Below are 12480 nucleotides of genomic sequence, written 5' to 3' on the forward strand. Positions count from 1 at the left end.
TGTCTGTTAAGGCTGCCATCAAGGGAAGGGCAGCACGGTAGCACAAGTGATTAGCACTGTGGCTTCACAGCGCCAGGGTCCCAGGTTCGATTCCCTGCTGGGTCACTGTCTGTGCGGAGTTTGCACGTTCTCCCCGTGTCCGCGTGGGTTTCCTCCGGGTGCTCCGGTTTCCTCCCACAGTCCAAAGACGTGCAGGTTAGGTGGATTGGCCATGCTAAATTACCCGTAGTGTCCATAAGGGTTGGGAGGGGTTATTGGGTTGCGGGGATAAGGTGGAAGTGAGGGATTAATGTGGGTCGGTGCAGACTCGATGGGCCGAATGGCCTCCTTCTGTACTGTATGTTCTATGTAATCTATGTAATCTGCAATAACCACAGGTTCCTGCCCGCTACAATGGACGCCACCTTCAAAAGGTGGAGACAGGACAGGGGGACGCTGACAGTTGGGGATTCTACACAGATAACAGACTGACAACACGAGAGGAACTATCAGAGAAGTTCCAGCTGACAGGAGGAAACGAGCTAAGATACACTCAGGTCAAAAACTTCTTACGTAGGGAAACAAGGATGTACTCACAATCACTGCAATAACTGATGTTAGAGGGCCTACTAGACGAGGACATCTTAGGGAGGGGGAACTGTGGTGACCTGTATTGGTGACTGCTGGGAAGGGTACTCGCACCCCTGGACGGACAAGGGAAAAATGTGAGGAGGACCTAGGGTTCGAAATAGGGTGGGGACTCTGCAGCGAAACACTGCACAGCGTCATTTCCACCTCCACTTGTGCAAGGTTAAGCCTAATGTAGCTGAAAGGGGTACACAGAGCGCACCTAACCAGAACCCGAATGAGCAGGTTCTTTCCAGAGGTGGAGGCCAAATGCGAACAGTGCCAAGGAGGCCCGGCCAATCTCACCCACATGTTTTGGTCTTGCCCCAGATTTGTCGGGTTCTGGACAGGAATGTCCAAGGTGGTGGGTATGAGGGCGGAGCCATGCCCGAGAGTGGCAATCTTCGGGGTATCAGAACAGCCAGATCGCCTCATGGGGAGGAGGGCGGATGCCCTTGCTTCTGCCTCCCTAATCACCCGCAGGGTAATCCTGCTCGGCTGGCGGTCAGCAGCACCACCCAAAACTGCAGACTGACTGTCCGACCGATCAGAATTTCTCCAGATGGAGAAAATTAAATTTGCCATCCGCGGACGGAAGAAGGCTACCACAAAACGTCCGGGCCATTCACTCAGATATTCCAAGACCTGTTTGCAGCCAACAGCCAGTAAGCCAGAGGGAGCTAAAAGCGACGGCACAACAATGAACGCAAATGAAAGTGGGGTGGGGGGAACAAAGAAACATGGAGCCCAACCATGCTCAGCAAATAACAAAATACACGGCTTCATGCTAACCAAACAGGAGAAAGATATAAGAATTGTGGTAATCACCACTGTTGTAGTATATTGTATATACTGCACTGCCTACGAGGGTATTACGGTGAGGCCCCTGTACTACAGGTACGGGGGTAGATCCCTGCCCCTTCCCCATTGCCCCAAGGCCCTCAAACGAAGCCTGGGGTTCTTTTCGTACTATGCCCAGTGGGTCCCTAACTATGCGGACAAGGCCCGCCAACTCATCCATCCACCGGTTTCCCACTGACGGCCGAGGCTCACCAGGCCTTCTACCATATCAAGGCTGACATCACCACGGCCGCGATGCACGTGGTCGACGAGACGCTCCTTCCAAGCCGAAAGCGATGCAACAGACGTCGCTCTGGCCGCCACCCTTGACCAGGCAGGCAGGCCCATGGCATTCTTTTCCCGCACCCTCCATGCTTCTGAAATTCGTCACTCCTCCATCAAAAAGGAGGCCCAAACTATCGTTGAAGCTGTGCGGCACTGGAGGCATTACCTAGCCGGCAGGAGATTTACTCTCCTCACAGACCAACGGTCGGTTGTCTTCATGTTTAACAACACACAGCAGGGTAAGATCAAAAATGATAAGATCTTGCGGTGGAGGATCGAGCTCTCCACCTTTAATTACGAGATTTTGTATCGCCCCGGTAAGCTCAACGTGCCCCCGATGCCCTGTCCCGAGGTACATGTGCCAGCGCACAAGTGGACCGACTCAGGACCCTGCACGACGATCTCTGTCACCCAGGGGTCACCCGCTTTTATCACTTCATTAAGGCCCGCAATCTGCCCTACTCCATCAAGGAAGTCAGGGCTGTCACCTGAGACTGCCAGGTCTGCACAGAGTGTAAACCGCACTTCTACCGGCCAGACCGTGCGCGCCGGATGAAGGCCTCCTGCCCCTTTGAACGCCTCAGCGTGGACTTCAAAGGGCCCCTGCCCTCCACCGACCGCAACACGTATTTTCTCCGCCCAGTAGACGGAGTATAAATGTGTGTGCTCTCCGAACTGCAGCCATTTCGGCAGTAGCTGTAGGAGGCCACACATCTCTGTAATAAAGCCTCGATTACTTTCTACTCTCGGCTCATCGTAATTGATAGTGCATCAAGAACTGAAGAGGGAATAGGGCATGCCAGACGACTAGAAGGGGAGGGGGGTCAGGAAGAAAAGGGGGAAGAGGAAGGTTGGGATCCCCGGCTAGGAGTAAGCACCCACTGGAGAACACAAAACCAAAAAGCTGCAACCATTGTAAATAACAAAACATGACTGATGCATATATATTTTTGTTTTCGATGTGCGTTCACGACTACCTTTGCTCCGTATAATATAAAAAATCCTTAATAAAAACATTTTAAAAAAGATCCCCAGCCCCCTCTCCCGCCATCCTGATTCCTCCCAAAGAGGAAGCAGAAGTAGGTGTTAGGCCCCTTATTTCTATATGTTAATGGACTAATGCATGCTGTTTGGCTTTTATCAAGATGCTGTCTAGTGTGGTGATCACCAGAATTGTGCGTGGGATACAAAAAACACCCAAAGGGTCAGAAAAGCCCAGGCACAACCAAGCCAAATTTCCATCCCATTAACTGATTTTCTTCCCTGTGACGTTCTTGTCTACACCAAATCAATTCTTTGAAAATAAAAATTGCCATATACCCGAGGACCATAGGCCGCTCCTTCCTTTTGGGAACACTGGCCCTGTTTCACATTTAAACCCCGCCCCCCCACTCCTCATTTACTCACTCCACAGCTGTATTTCGGAGGTTTTCCCGCCACTGCTTTCCGCCACCCAATCTGCATGAGAATATTGTTAAACGCTGCCCAGTTTCTGCTGTTGCGGCATCATTTGTAACTAGGACAACCAACAGCAAAGGGTCCTGTTTACATTATTTCACGTACTCCCGGAAAGTCTTTACCTGTCCCAGAGATCCACGGACCCCAGTTTGAGAACCACTGGACTAAATAAAATCCCACATGGTTAAAAAGGAAGTGTCAAATCACAGCCTGCCAAGGCCCCGCCCTTCTCAGAGTTGCTTTGAAGACATTGCATCTCTTGAGATAAATCCAAGCCAATTTCACACATCAAATAGAAAGAGAAGAGTAATGCTTTAATTTCAAAAACAGCTATTTACCATAGTCTGCATATGCAATTGCTTGAAATTACAAACATTACGTAATGCAGAGTTGCTGTTTGAGTAGAGCATTATTTCCCTTGGATCTACCAAGTATTACAGGGAAGCAGTGATGGTTGTGGTTTAGAAGCAGGATGCAGCACCCATGGCTGAAAGGGTGGTAATATTTAGATAAAAAAGATACCTTGGAAGATGGATATAATGGCCCGGTACACATTTTAGACTATTTGTGTATAACTGTGGTAAATGGTCTAAAATAATCTTTTTGCTGTGCGCTTTCCTGAGTGACCTACTCCAGTGTCTCAGAGGTTTTGCCTACTGCAAAATGAGTAGGTCATACTCGGAGGCACATTAATCATGAATGAATATGTGAGGTTCCACAGTGTGCAGTCCTGTACAGAAAATGTACAGGCTAAATGCATACTCAATTACCCTATCAAAAATGACTTGCATTGACCCTGCTTAGGTTAATGAATGCATAGCTAGTGATTGAGTGGCATAGGACCTCTAGACAGAAATAGCAAGTTACAAAGACAAATAACATTTTCACTAATCACTGCACAAAAACAAAGTTTTAGTTCTAATCTGTTAAATGTGGCACTTGTCTTATTTGGACATCATTGTTCTGCTATCCAGTCACAACTGCAGCTGCACACTTTGAACACGAGATGGTATTCTGATGCTCCAGACGTTGTAGATCCCAAAATCTATGCTAGAGCATATCCAACAGCTCTAACTTTCCCTGGACAAAGCCAGAGAGTCCACTAATATTAATAAATCTTTTAACATATTCTGCACAATCCAAATGATCAGTGAAATGGAGGGACATGAAAAGCCAGCTCAAACTGGATTAATGTTGAAAAGGTTTTTAATGCAGCAAGCAGCTAAGATCTGGATATATTAACCATAGCGGAGGCAGACATAATCAGCTGTCAAAATGGAAATGGATAAGCCCCTGAACAGGTAATAATTGTAGAGCTATGGGAAAAGGAGTGGGAGTAGGGAAAATGGGGTTAATTGAGTTGTTCTCTCAAAGAGCCAGTGTTGACACGTTGGGTTGAATGTTCTGGAATTATTCTAAAATTTTATGGGCGGAATTCTCCTATCTGGGACTAAGTCCTGTGGTGGGGGTAGTGATGGCAACAGGGTGTGATTCCCACTGAGGAGGCTGATGGGAAACTATGTCATACTTCACATAGTTGTAGGGATCTTTTCATACATTAGTCTAATTCAGTTGGAATTTAATTCTTAACAATATTCCTTAATTTATATCAATATCTATTGACCAACAAAGGCTTGATTGCTGAAAGAGGTTGCTGAAAGAAGGACAACAGAAGCCAACTGAACATTAACAAGGGAAGGCATATGGGAATTGTAGGTAATCAAATAATTAAAATACATCTGTTTTTGTTAATATGTCTCAATAAATGAGCATAACCATGAAAGACTATCGGAGCACCACAGAAATAGAAGTAAAGGGTCCCAGCCAACAACTGAGCAGATAAATGAAGCAGTTCAAAGACTTGTTTATATTTCTTCATTTTCCACTGGAGACTTGTATCAGTCTTACATTGATAATAAATTTGAAACTAGGCATTTCTCTCCTTTTTTTAAATTAAAAAAATAATAATTCAGAGTTCATTTTCTTTACAATTAAGGGGCAATTTAGCGAGGCCAATCCACCTACCCTGCACATCTTTTGGGTTGTGGGGGCGAAACCCACGCAGACACAGGGAAATTGTGCAAACTCCACACGGACAGTGACCCAGAGCCAGGATCGAACCTGGGACCTCGGTGCCGTGAGACAGTAGTGTTAACCCTGTGCCACCATGCTGCCCCAGGCATTTCTCTCCTGATAGAGGCTGGCAAACCTGCTGAATTTTTCCCATGTTCTCTGTTCTCGTTGTAACAATTACCCTCTATCGGTAGACTCAAGATGATATTATTCGGTTTTGTGTTACATACATGATTGATTTTTAGATATTTAAAAATCAGCTATTTTGTTTGACAATAGTACAAAGTCTTACAACACCAGGTTAAAGTCCAACAGGTTTGTTTCGATGTCACTAGCTTTCGGAGCGCTGCTCCTTCCTCAGGTGAATGAAGAGGTCTGTTCCAGAAACACATATATAGACAAATTCAAAGATGCCAAACAATGCTAGGAATGCGAGCATTAGCAGGTGATTAAATCTTTACAGATCCAGAGATGGGGATCCAGAGTGCGGCCTCAACCGGGACCTGGGATTCATGTCACATTACATTCATCCCCCACCATCTGGCCTGCGAAATCCTACCAACTGTCCTGGCTTGAGACAATTCACACCTCTTTAACCTGGGGTTACCCCATCTCTGGATCTGTAAAGATTTAATCACCTGCTAATGCTCGCATTCCTAGCATTGTTTGGCATCTTTGAATTTGTCTATATATGTGTTTCTGGAACAGACCTCTTCATTCACCTGAGGAAGGAGCAGCGCTCCGAAAGCTAGTGACATCGAAACAAACCTGTTGGACTTTAACCTGGTGTTGTAAGACTTCGTACTGTGCTCACCCCAGTCCAACGCCGGCATCTCCACATCTTGTTTGACAATGTATGTTCACTGTGCAGATAAAAATACAAATTTGCTGTGAATGATGCAGTATTAACTATTGCATGTTTTCATTAGTACCCAAATCTACAGATAGCCAAGTTCAAAAACTACCATCTACTGATGTCCAAGGACAGAAAATTCAACAGTTGGAATACGAGGTACAACGCCTTAACCAGGTTCTGGAAAAAATGCAGGCCTCAGTAACAGGAATGGGTGACAACCTGAGGCACAGTGTCCAGGAAGATACCAGCAAACTGTTTGCAACATTACTAACAAACCTTCGACTGCCCGGCAGTGCTCTAGGCTTTGAGACACCCCATGTTCCAGTCATCCGAGAGAATGGAGACATAGTGTATCAATTGGGAATGGGTGAAATGATGTCTGAACTCACAGAAGTTAAAGACACGTTGAAGACCAAGAGTGATATGCTAGACGAACTGCATGGAATGGTTACTGGACATAATGGGCAGTTGAAGAAGCTAATGGAAGCAGTTGAAGGACCTGTTTCTACTTATTCTCCATTTTCCGATGGAGACGTGTATCAGTCTTACATTGATAATAAATTTGAAACCCTCAGAGAGGAGTTAATGTTCGGCATTGACATGAAATTTGCGGACCTGAAAAATTCTTGTGAGTATAAATTAATGTCTCTCAAAGAACAATGTGAACAAAATGAATCTCACTATGAACATGTAGAAGAATTACTTCATGAAAAAGAGGCTGAACTGAAAGAGGAGATCAATGACCTCAGAAATCTTCTACAAGAATCACCTGACCGTTTCAACTGCTGTGCCCCTATAGGTACTTTAAGACAGCAACTGCACAACATGGATCGAAGGGTTTACAGAATTGCCGATGCCAACAGGCTATTGAATGCCAGATTAGATAATGAACTGAAGCGTTTCACTACCCTTAACTTGGAAGATAATTTTAGTGAGAGGTTAGAAGAAATTGAATCCAGAATAAATGTAACAGAGGAAAATGCTGAAGAACATTGTTTTTATATTGAGTATAGCCTCAGAGGACTCATTGAAACTGAGGTTGATGGTGTCAAGCAACTCCTAAAAAGGAAGCTACAATTGTTAGAAGATAAACATGACAATGATTTTACACAAATTAGTAACAGAACTTCTACTGGGGCAATAGTCAGTGAACTGGAATCATTACAACAAAGTGATCTGAATTCCAGTAATGATCGAATCCATAATGGGATGGATCATTTTGAGAACAGGTTGCTGAAGTTAGAAAACCTTTGCCTGACTGGTTGTGCTTCTGGTACAAAGGAGATTCAGCATATCAAAATGGATTTAGAAACCTACAAAAATGACGACAAGGGTTTATTGTTAAAAACAGAACAAAACTTAGTTTTCTTTAATTCTCTGAATGCTACAGTTCATGAAGGACTCAGGAAGATGGAGGAAAATGAAGATTTAGAGATGATACAAGGAGAAATCATCTCATTAAAAGTCACCATGAACAATATTGGACACTCCGTGCAAGCACAGTGGGAAGGTCTGAGAAGGAATATTGAAACCCTCTTATCAGTTGAGTCCGCTTTAAAAATGCAACAGCTGGAACTCCTGGATAAGATTTACAAACTCCAAGAAGCAGACACAAACCTAGAATCCCAATTCCAGAAAAATAATAACAGTCAGCTGATTGAGATGAAGGAACAATTGGAGCAGTTAGCAAGTCAGTTTACTAAAGACATTAATAAGTGTAAACACAGCACCCAGGGGATCCAGAGGGAAGTCTCCCAAGTTGACAGGAGGGTGGCCCACATTGAGAACGTTTGCAGTAAACTGGACAATATTTCAGGCAGTCTGCAGAGAATTAAAGACGGCCTGAACAAACATGTCAGCAGTCTTTGGAACTGCGTCCATCAGATAAATGGAACTGTGAAATCGCATTCCAAAGAAATGGTTATGCTGAGAAGAGTCGGTCACCGATGTTCAAGCCAAGTTCCTAAAATTATCAGCAGAACAGAAGATTTAGTTCCACCTCAGCCTATTCCAGGTAGGATTCATTGACATTTACTATGTTTTATTTCTTACTAACTTCGTAGAAAATTTCGCATTCCTACCAGGTAGCTGCCGCTAATGTTAATGTCAAGTCAGTTAAGAGAGCCTGGTTTTAAAACAAAAATGCTGGTTAACAAACCATCGACCAATAGTGAAAAGCTGGCAGCAGTAAGACTAGGGAAGTCAATGGGTGGGATTTTCCGACCCTTCCCGCTGGCGCGATCTTCCGGTCCTGCCAAAGGCGACCTCCCATGGTGGGTTCCCCTGCGGCAGGGCAGGCGAGCCTTGCAAAATACCGTAGACCTCGACTGGACTGGAAAACACATGCTGCGGGTGTGGGGGGCGGAAATTCAAAGCCAATGTTTCTGATCGGAGGCTTTGGCTTAACTTGCCTTCATATTGGGTGATGCATGAAAGGCTGTTTGATTGTGCAGAGTAGTAAAAAACAAAAAATCAAGTCAGGAAACCTCCAGGAATATGTCCAAACCACTGGTTTTGGGCAGGAATATCACAGGGCAGATTCAGCTGAGGCCCTGGTGATATAATTGCCCGGACGTGTTGTTGTCAATAGCAGGGAAGTTTAAGACCCTCATCTCCTGCACGTCTGGTTGCCACCAAAGTTAACATTGGGGCTATTGAGTTTTAATGTCTGTCTATCCCTACTTCTGATCTTGTGCTTGAGGCAAGGTTATTATTGAAGCAGCTAAAGATGTTTGGCCAGAGGACGCTGTCCTGAGGAAATTTTGGTGCAAGATGATTGGCTTCCAACAACCACAACAGACTGCTTGTCTGACATCCAGTTTTTAACTTCCACCAGCTAACCACTGAAAAGATCAAAGCCATCAATTTTAGTCTCTGCTACAATTTCAATTCCCTCACAAATGACCCTAACTCTTTCCCTCCCACTGTCAAAGACTGATTCAGATGGTCTGCTGTCTTTAAGGTTGCATTTCTGACTGACCCCCATGTGGTAGTCAGTATTTGGGGTATTAAGGTACCTCGGTTGAGGCTGTAAGATCATTGGTGTGGGAGGTACCTGAGACAGGAAGATCATTGGTGAAGCCTGCCTGCTGGTTCCGCCCAGTAAGGCAGCGTATAAGAGTCTGTGTCTCCCTAGCAGCTGCATTCTATACCTGTGCTGCTGGGGGAAACATCTGGTCCAATAAAGCCTTCAATTGTCATCCAATCTCGCTTCTGGAGTCATTGATCGCGCACAATTTATTGGAGTAGATTTTAAAGAATGGAGCTCCGAATCAAGCCGACTGTCTGCAACTCAGCCCCCATGCGGCAAACTCAGCGGCAACCTTCAAACACTGGCTGGCGTGCTTCAACGGGTACCTCAGCACAGCCACGACTGCACCCACGGAGGACCAGAAGATGCAAGTTCGCCACTCGAGGGTGAGCCCAGAGATCTACACCGCGATGGCCCTGTTGAAAGGACACTACATTCACCCAGTAAACCAGGTTTACGCCCAACATCTGCCAGCGACAAGGCGACAAATCCCGGGGGAATCGCTGGATGAATTCTACTGCGCGCTCCTGGTACTAGGGAGGAACTGTGACTGCCCGCAAGTTTCAGCCAGCGACCACACAGAACTTTTAATCCAGGACACATTTGTTGCAGGTATGCTGTCCTCCCAAATCCGTCAGCGGCTGGTGGAGAAAGAGACACTAGGCCTCAAGGAGGCACGGGCCCTTACTAGCTCCCTGGATGTGGCCTCCCGAAACGCCCGCGCGTACGTCCCCGACCGCGCAGCAGCCCCTTGGGCAGCGTGAAACCCACCCGCGGCCGACACCGATGCACCCCCCATCCCCCCACAAGCTTGTGCCGTGCGGCTAGCAGGCAACCCCGGGGGGGCCCGCTATTATTTTTGCGGGGAAACCAAGCACCCCTGGCAGCGCTGCCGGCCCGCTCCTCCACCTGCAAAGGTTGTGGCAAAAAGGGCCATTTCGTGGCGGTATGCCAGGCCCGGGCGGTTGCCGCTGTCTCCGGGGGCGAACCGGCGTCGCCACCACATCTCTCTCCACGGGCCACATGCGGATCGCGGCGCCGCCATCTTCATTTTCCTGAGCTACGTGTGGGCCCCGGGCACCGCCATCTTGTTACCCAGGGACCATGTGCGATGCGTGGGCGCCGCCATCTTGCCCACCCCCAGCCATGTGCGACCCTTGGGCGCCGCCATCTTGGCTGGAGACTCAGGACCCCGATTTGGATGACCTCCCACCGCCCGAGGAAAAGCTTCAACTTTTACCAAGACTCGCCTCGGTGACCCTGGACCAGTCTCGGCCCCGAACGCTCTCGACCACGACGACGATCGTGCTCATCAACGGGCGCAAAACATCCTGCCTGATCGACTCCGGGAGCACAGAGAGCTTCATACACCCCAACACGGTAAGGCGCTGTTCTCTCCCCATACACCCAGTTAACCAAAGAATCTCCCTGGCCTCCGGGTCTCACTCTGTAGAGATCAAGGGGTTCTGCATAGCGAACCTCACGGTCCAGGGAAGAGAATTTAAAAAATTCCGACTCTACGTCCTCCCTCACCTCTGCCACGCTCCTGGGATTGGACTTCCAATGCAACCTCCAAAACTTAACCTTTAAATTTGGCGGCCCTATACCCCCCCTCACTGTCTGCAGCCTCGCGACCTTCAAGGTCGACCCGCCTTCCCTTTTAGCGAACCTCACCCCGGATTGCAAACCCGTCGCCACCAGGAGCAGACGGTACAGTGCCCAGGACCGGACCTTCATTAGGTCGGAAGTCCAGCGGCTACTGAAGGAAGGTATTATCGAGGCTAGCAACAGCCCCTGAGGAGCTCAAGTAGTGGTTGTAAAGACCGGGGAGAAGCACAGGATGGTCATCGATTATAGTCAGACCATCAACAGGTATACGCAGCTCGACGCGTACCCTCTCCCCCGCATATCTGATTTGGTCAATCAGATTGCACAATACAAGGTCTTTTCCACGGTGGACCTCAAATCTGCTTACCACCAGCTCCCCATCCGCCCAGGTGACCGCAAGTACACTGCATTCGAAGCAGACGGGCGGCTCTACCATCCATCTTCCTAAGTGTTCCCTTCGGTGTCACAAATGGAGTCTCGGTCTTCCAACAGTAGATGGACCGAATGGTTGACCGGTATGGTTTGCGGTCCACGTACCTCGACAACGTCACCATCTGCGGCCACGACCAGCAGGACCACGACACCAACCTACGCTAATTCCTCCATACCACAAAATCCCTTAACTTAACCTACAACAAGGACAAATGCGTGTTCAGCACCGACCGTCTAGCCGTCCTCGGCTACATAGTGCATGATGGAGTCATAGGCCCAGATCCCAAACGCATGCGCACCCTCATGGAGTTTCCCCTCCCCCACTGCTCCAAGGCCCTGAAACGCTGCCTGGGATTTTTTTCATATTACGCCCAGTGGGTCCCCAATTATGCGGACAAGGCCCGCCCACTAATCCAATCCTCGGTTTTCCCCCTGTCGGCAGAGGCCCGCCAGGCCTTCAGCCGCATAAAGGCGGACATCTCAAAGGCCACGATGCACGCAGTCGATGAATCCCTTCCCTTACAAGTCGAGAGCGACACGTCCGACGTAGCTCTGGCAGCCACCCTCAACAAGCGGGCAGGCCCGTGGCCTTCTTCTCACGCACCCTCCATGCTTCAGAAATCCGTCATTCCTCCGTTGAAAAGGAGGCCCAGGCCATAATAGAAGCTGTGCGGCACTGGAGGCATTACCTGGCCGGCAGGAGATTCACTCTCCTCACTGACCAACGGTCGGTAGCTTTCATGTTCGATAATGCACAGCGGGGCAAGATAAAGAACAGTAAGATCTTACGGTGGAAGATCGAACTCTCCACCTACAACTATGAGATCTTGTATCGTCCCGGGAAGCTAAATGAGCCTCCTGATGCCCTATCCCACGGCACATGTGCCAACGCACAAGTGGACCGACTCCGGGCCCTCCATGAGGACCTCTGCCACCCAGGGGTCACTCGATTCTTCCATTTTATCAAGACCCGCAATCTGCCCTACTCCCTCGAGGAGGGCAGGACCGCCACCAGGATCTGCCAAATCTGCACGGAGTGCAAGCCGCACTTCTACAGGCCAGAGGAAGCGCACCTGATAAAGGCTTCCCGTCCCTTTGAATGCCTCAGTATGGACTTCAAAGGCCCCCTCCCCTCCACCGACCGCAACACGTATTTCCTGAACGTGACTGACGAGTACTCCCGGTTCCCATTCGCCATCCCCTGCCCCGACATGACCACAGCCACCGTCATAAAAGCCCTCCACAGTATCTTTACCCTGTTCAGTTTCCCCGCCTACATACACAGCGATAG

The 12480-nt window shown here is 48.2% G+C and overlaps 1 protein-coding gene across 1 annotated transcript in view; it reads left to right on the top strand.

Annotated features, from left to right (window-relative positions):
• emilin2a (elastin microfibril interfacer 2a) overlaps positions 1-12480 on the top strand; it is a 198708-nt gene that overhangs the window by 108495 nt on the left and 77733 nt on the right. Inside the window, exon 4 of the mRNA XM_072467903.1 lies at positions 6192-8132. Within this exon, the coding sequence (XP_072324004.1) occupies positions 6192-8132 (1941 nt within the window). The remainder of the gene's footprint in view (positions 1-6191; positions 8133-12480) is intronic.

This window comes from Scyliorhinus torazame, chromosome 11 (genome assembly GCF_047496885.1).
Source record: "Scyliorhinus torazame isolate Kashiwa2021f chromosome 11, sScyTor2.1, whole genome shotgun sequence".
NCBI lineage: Eukaryota > Metazoa > Chordata > Chondrichthyes > Carcharhiniformes > Scyliorhinidae > Scyliorhinus > Scyliorhinus torazame.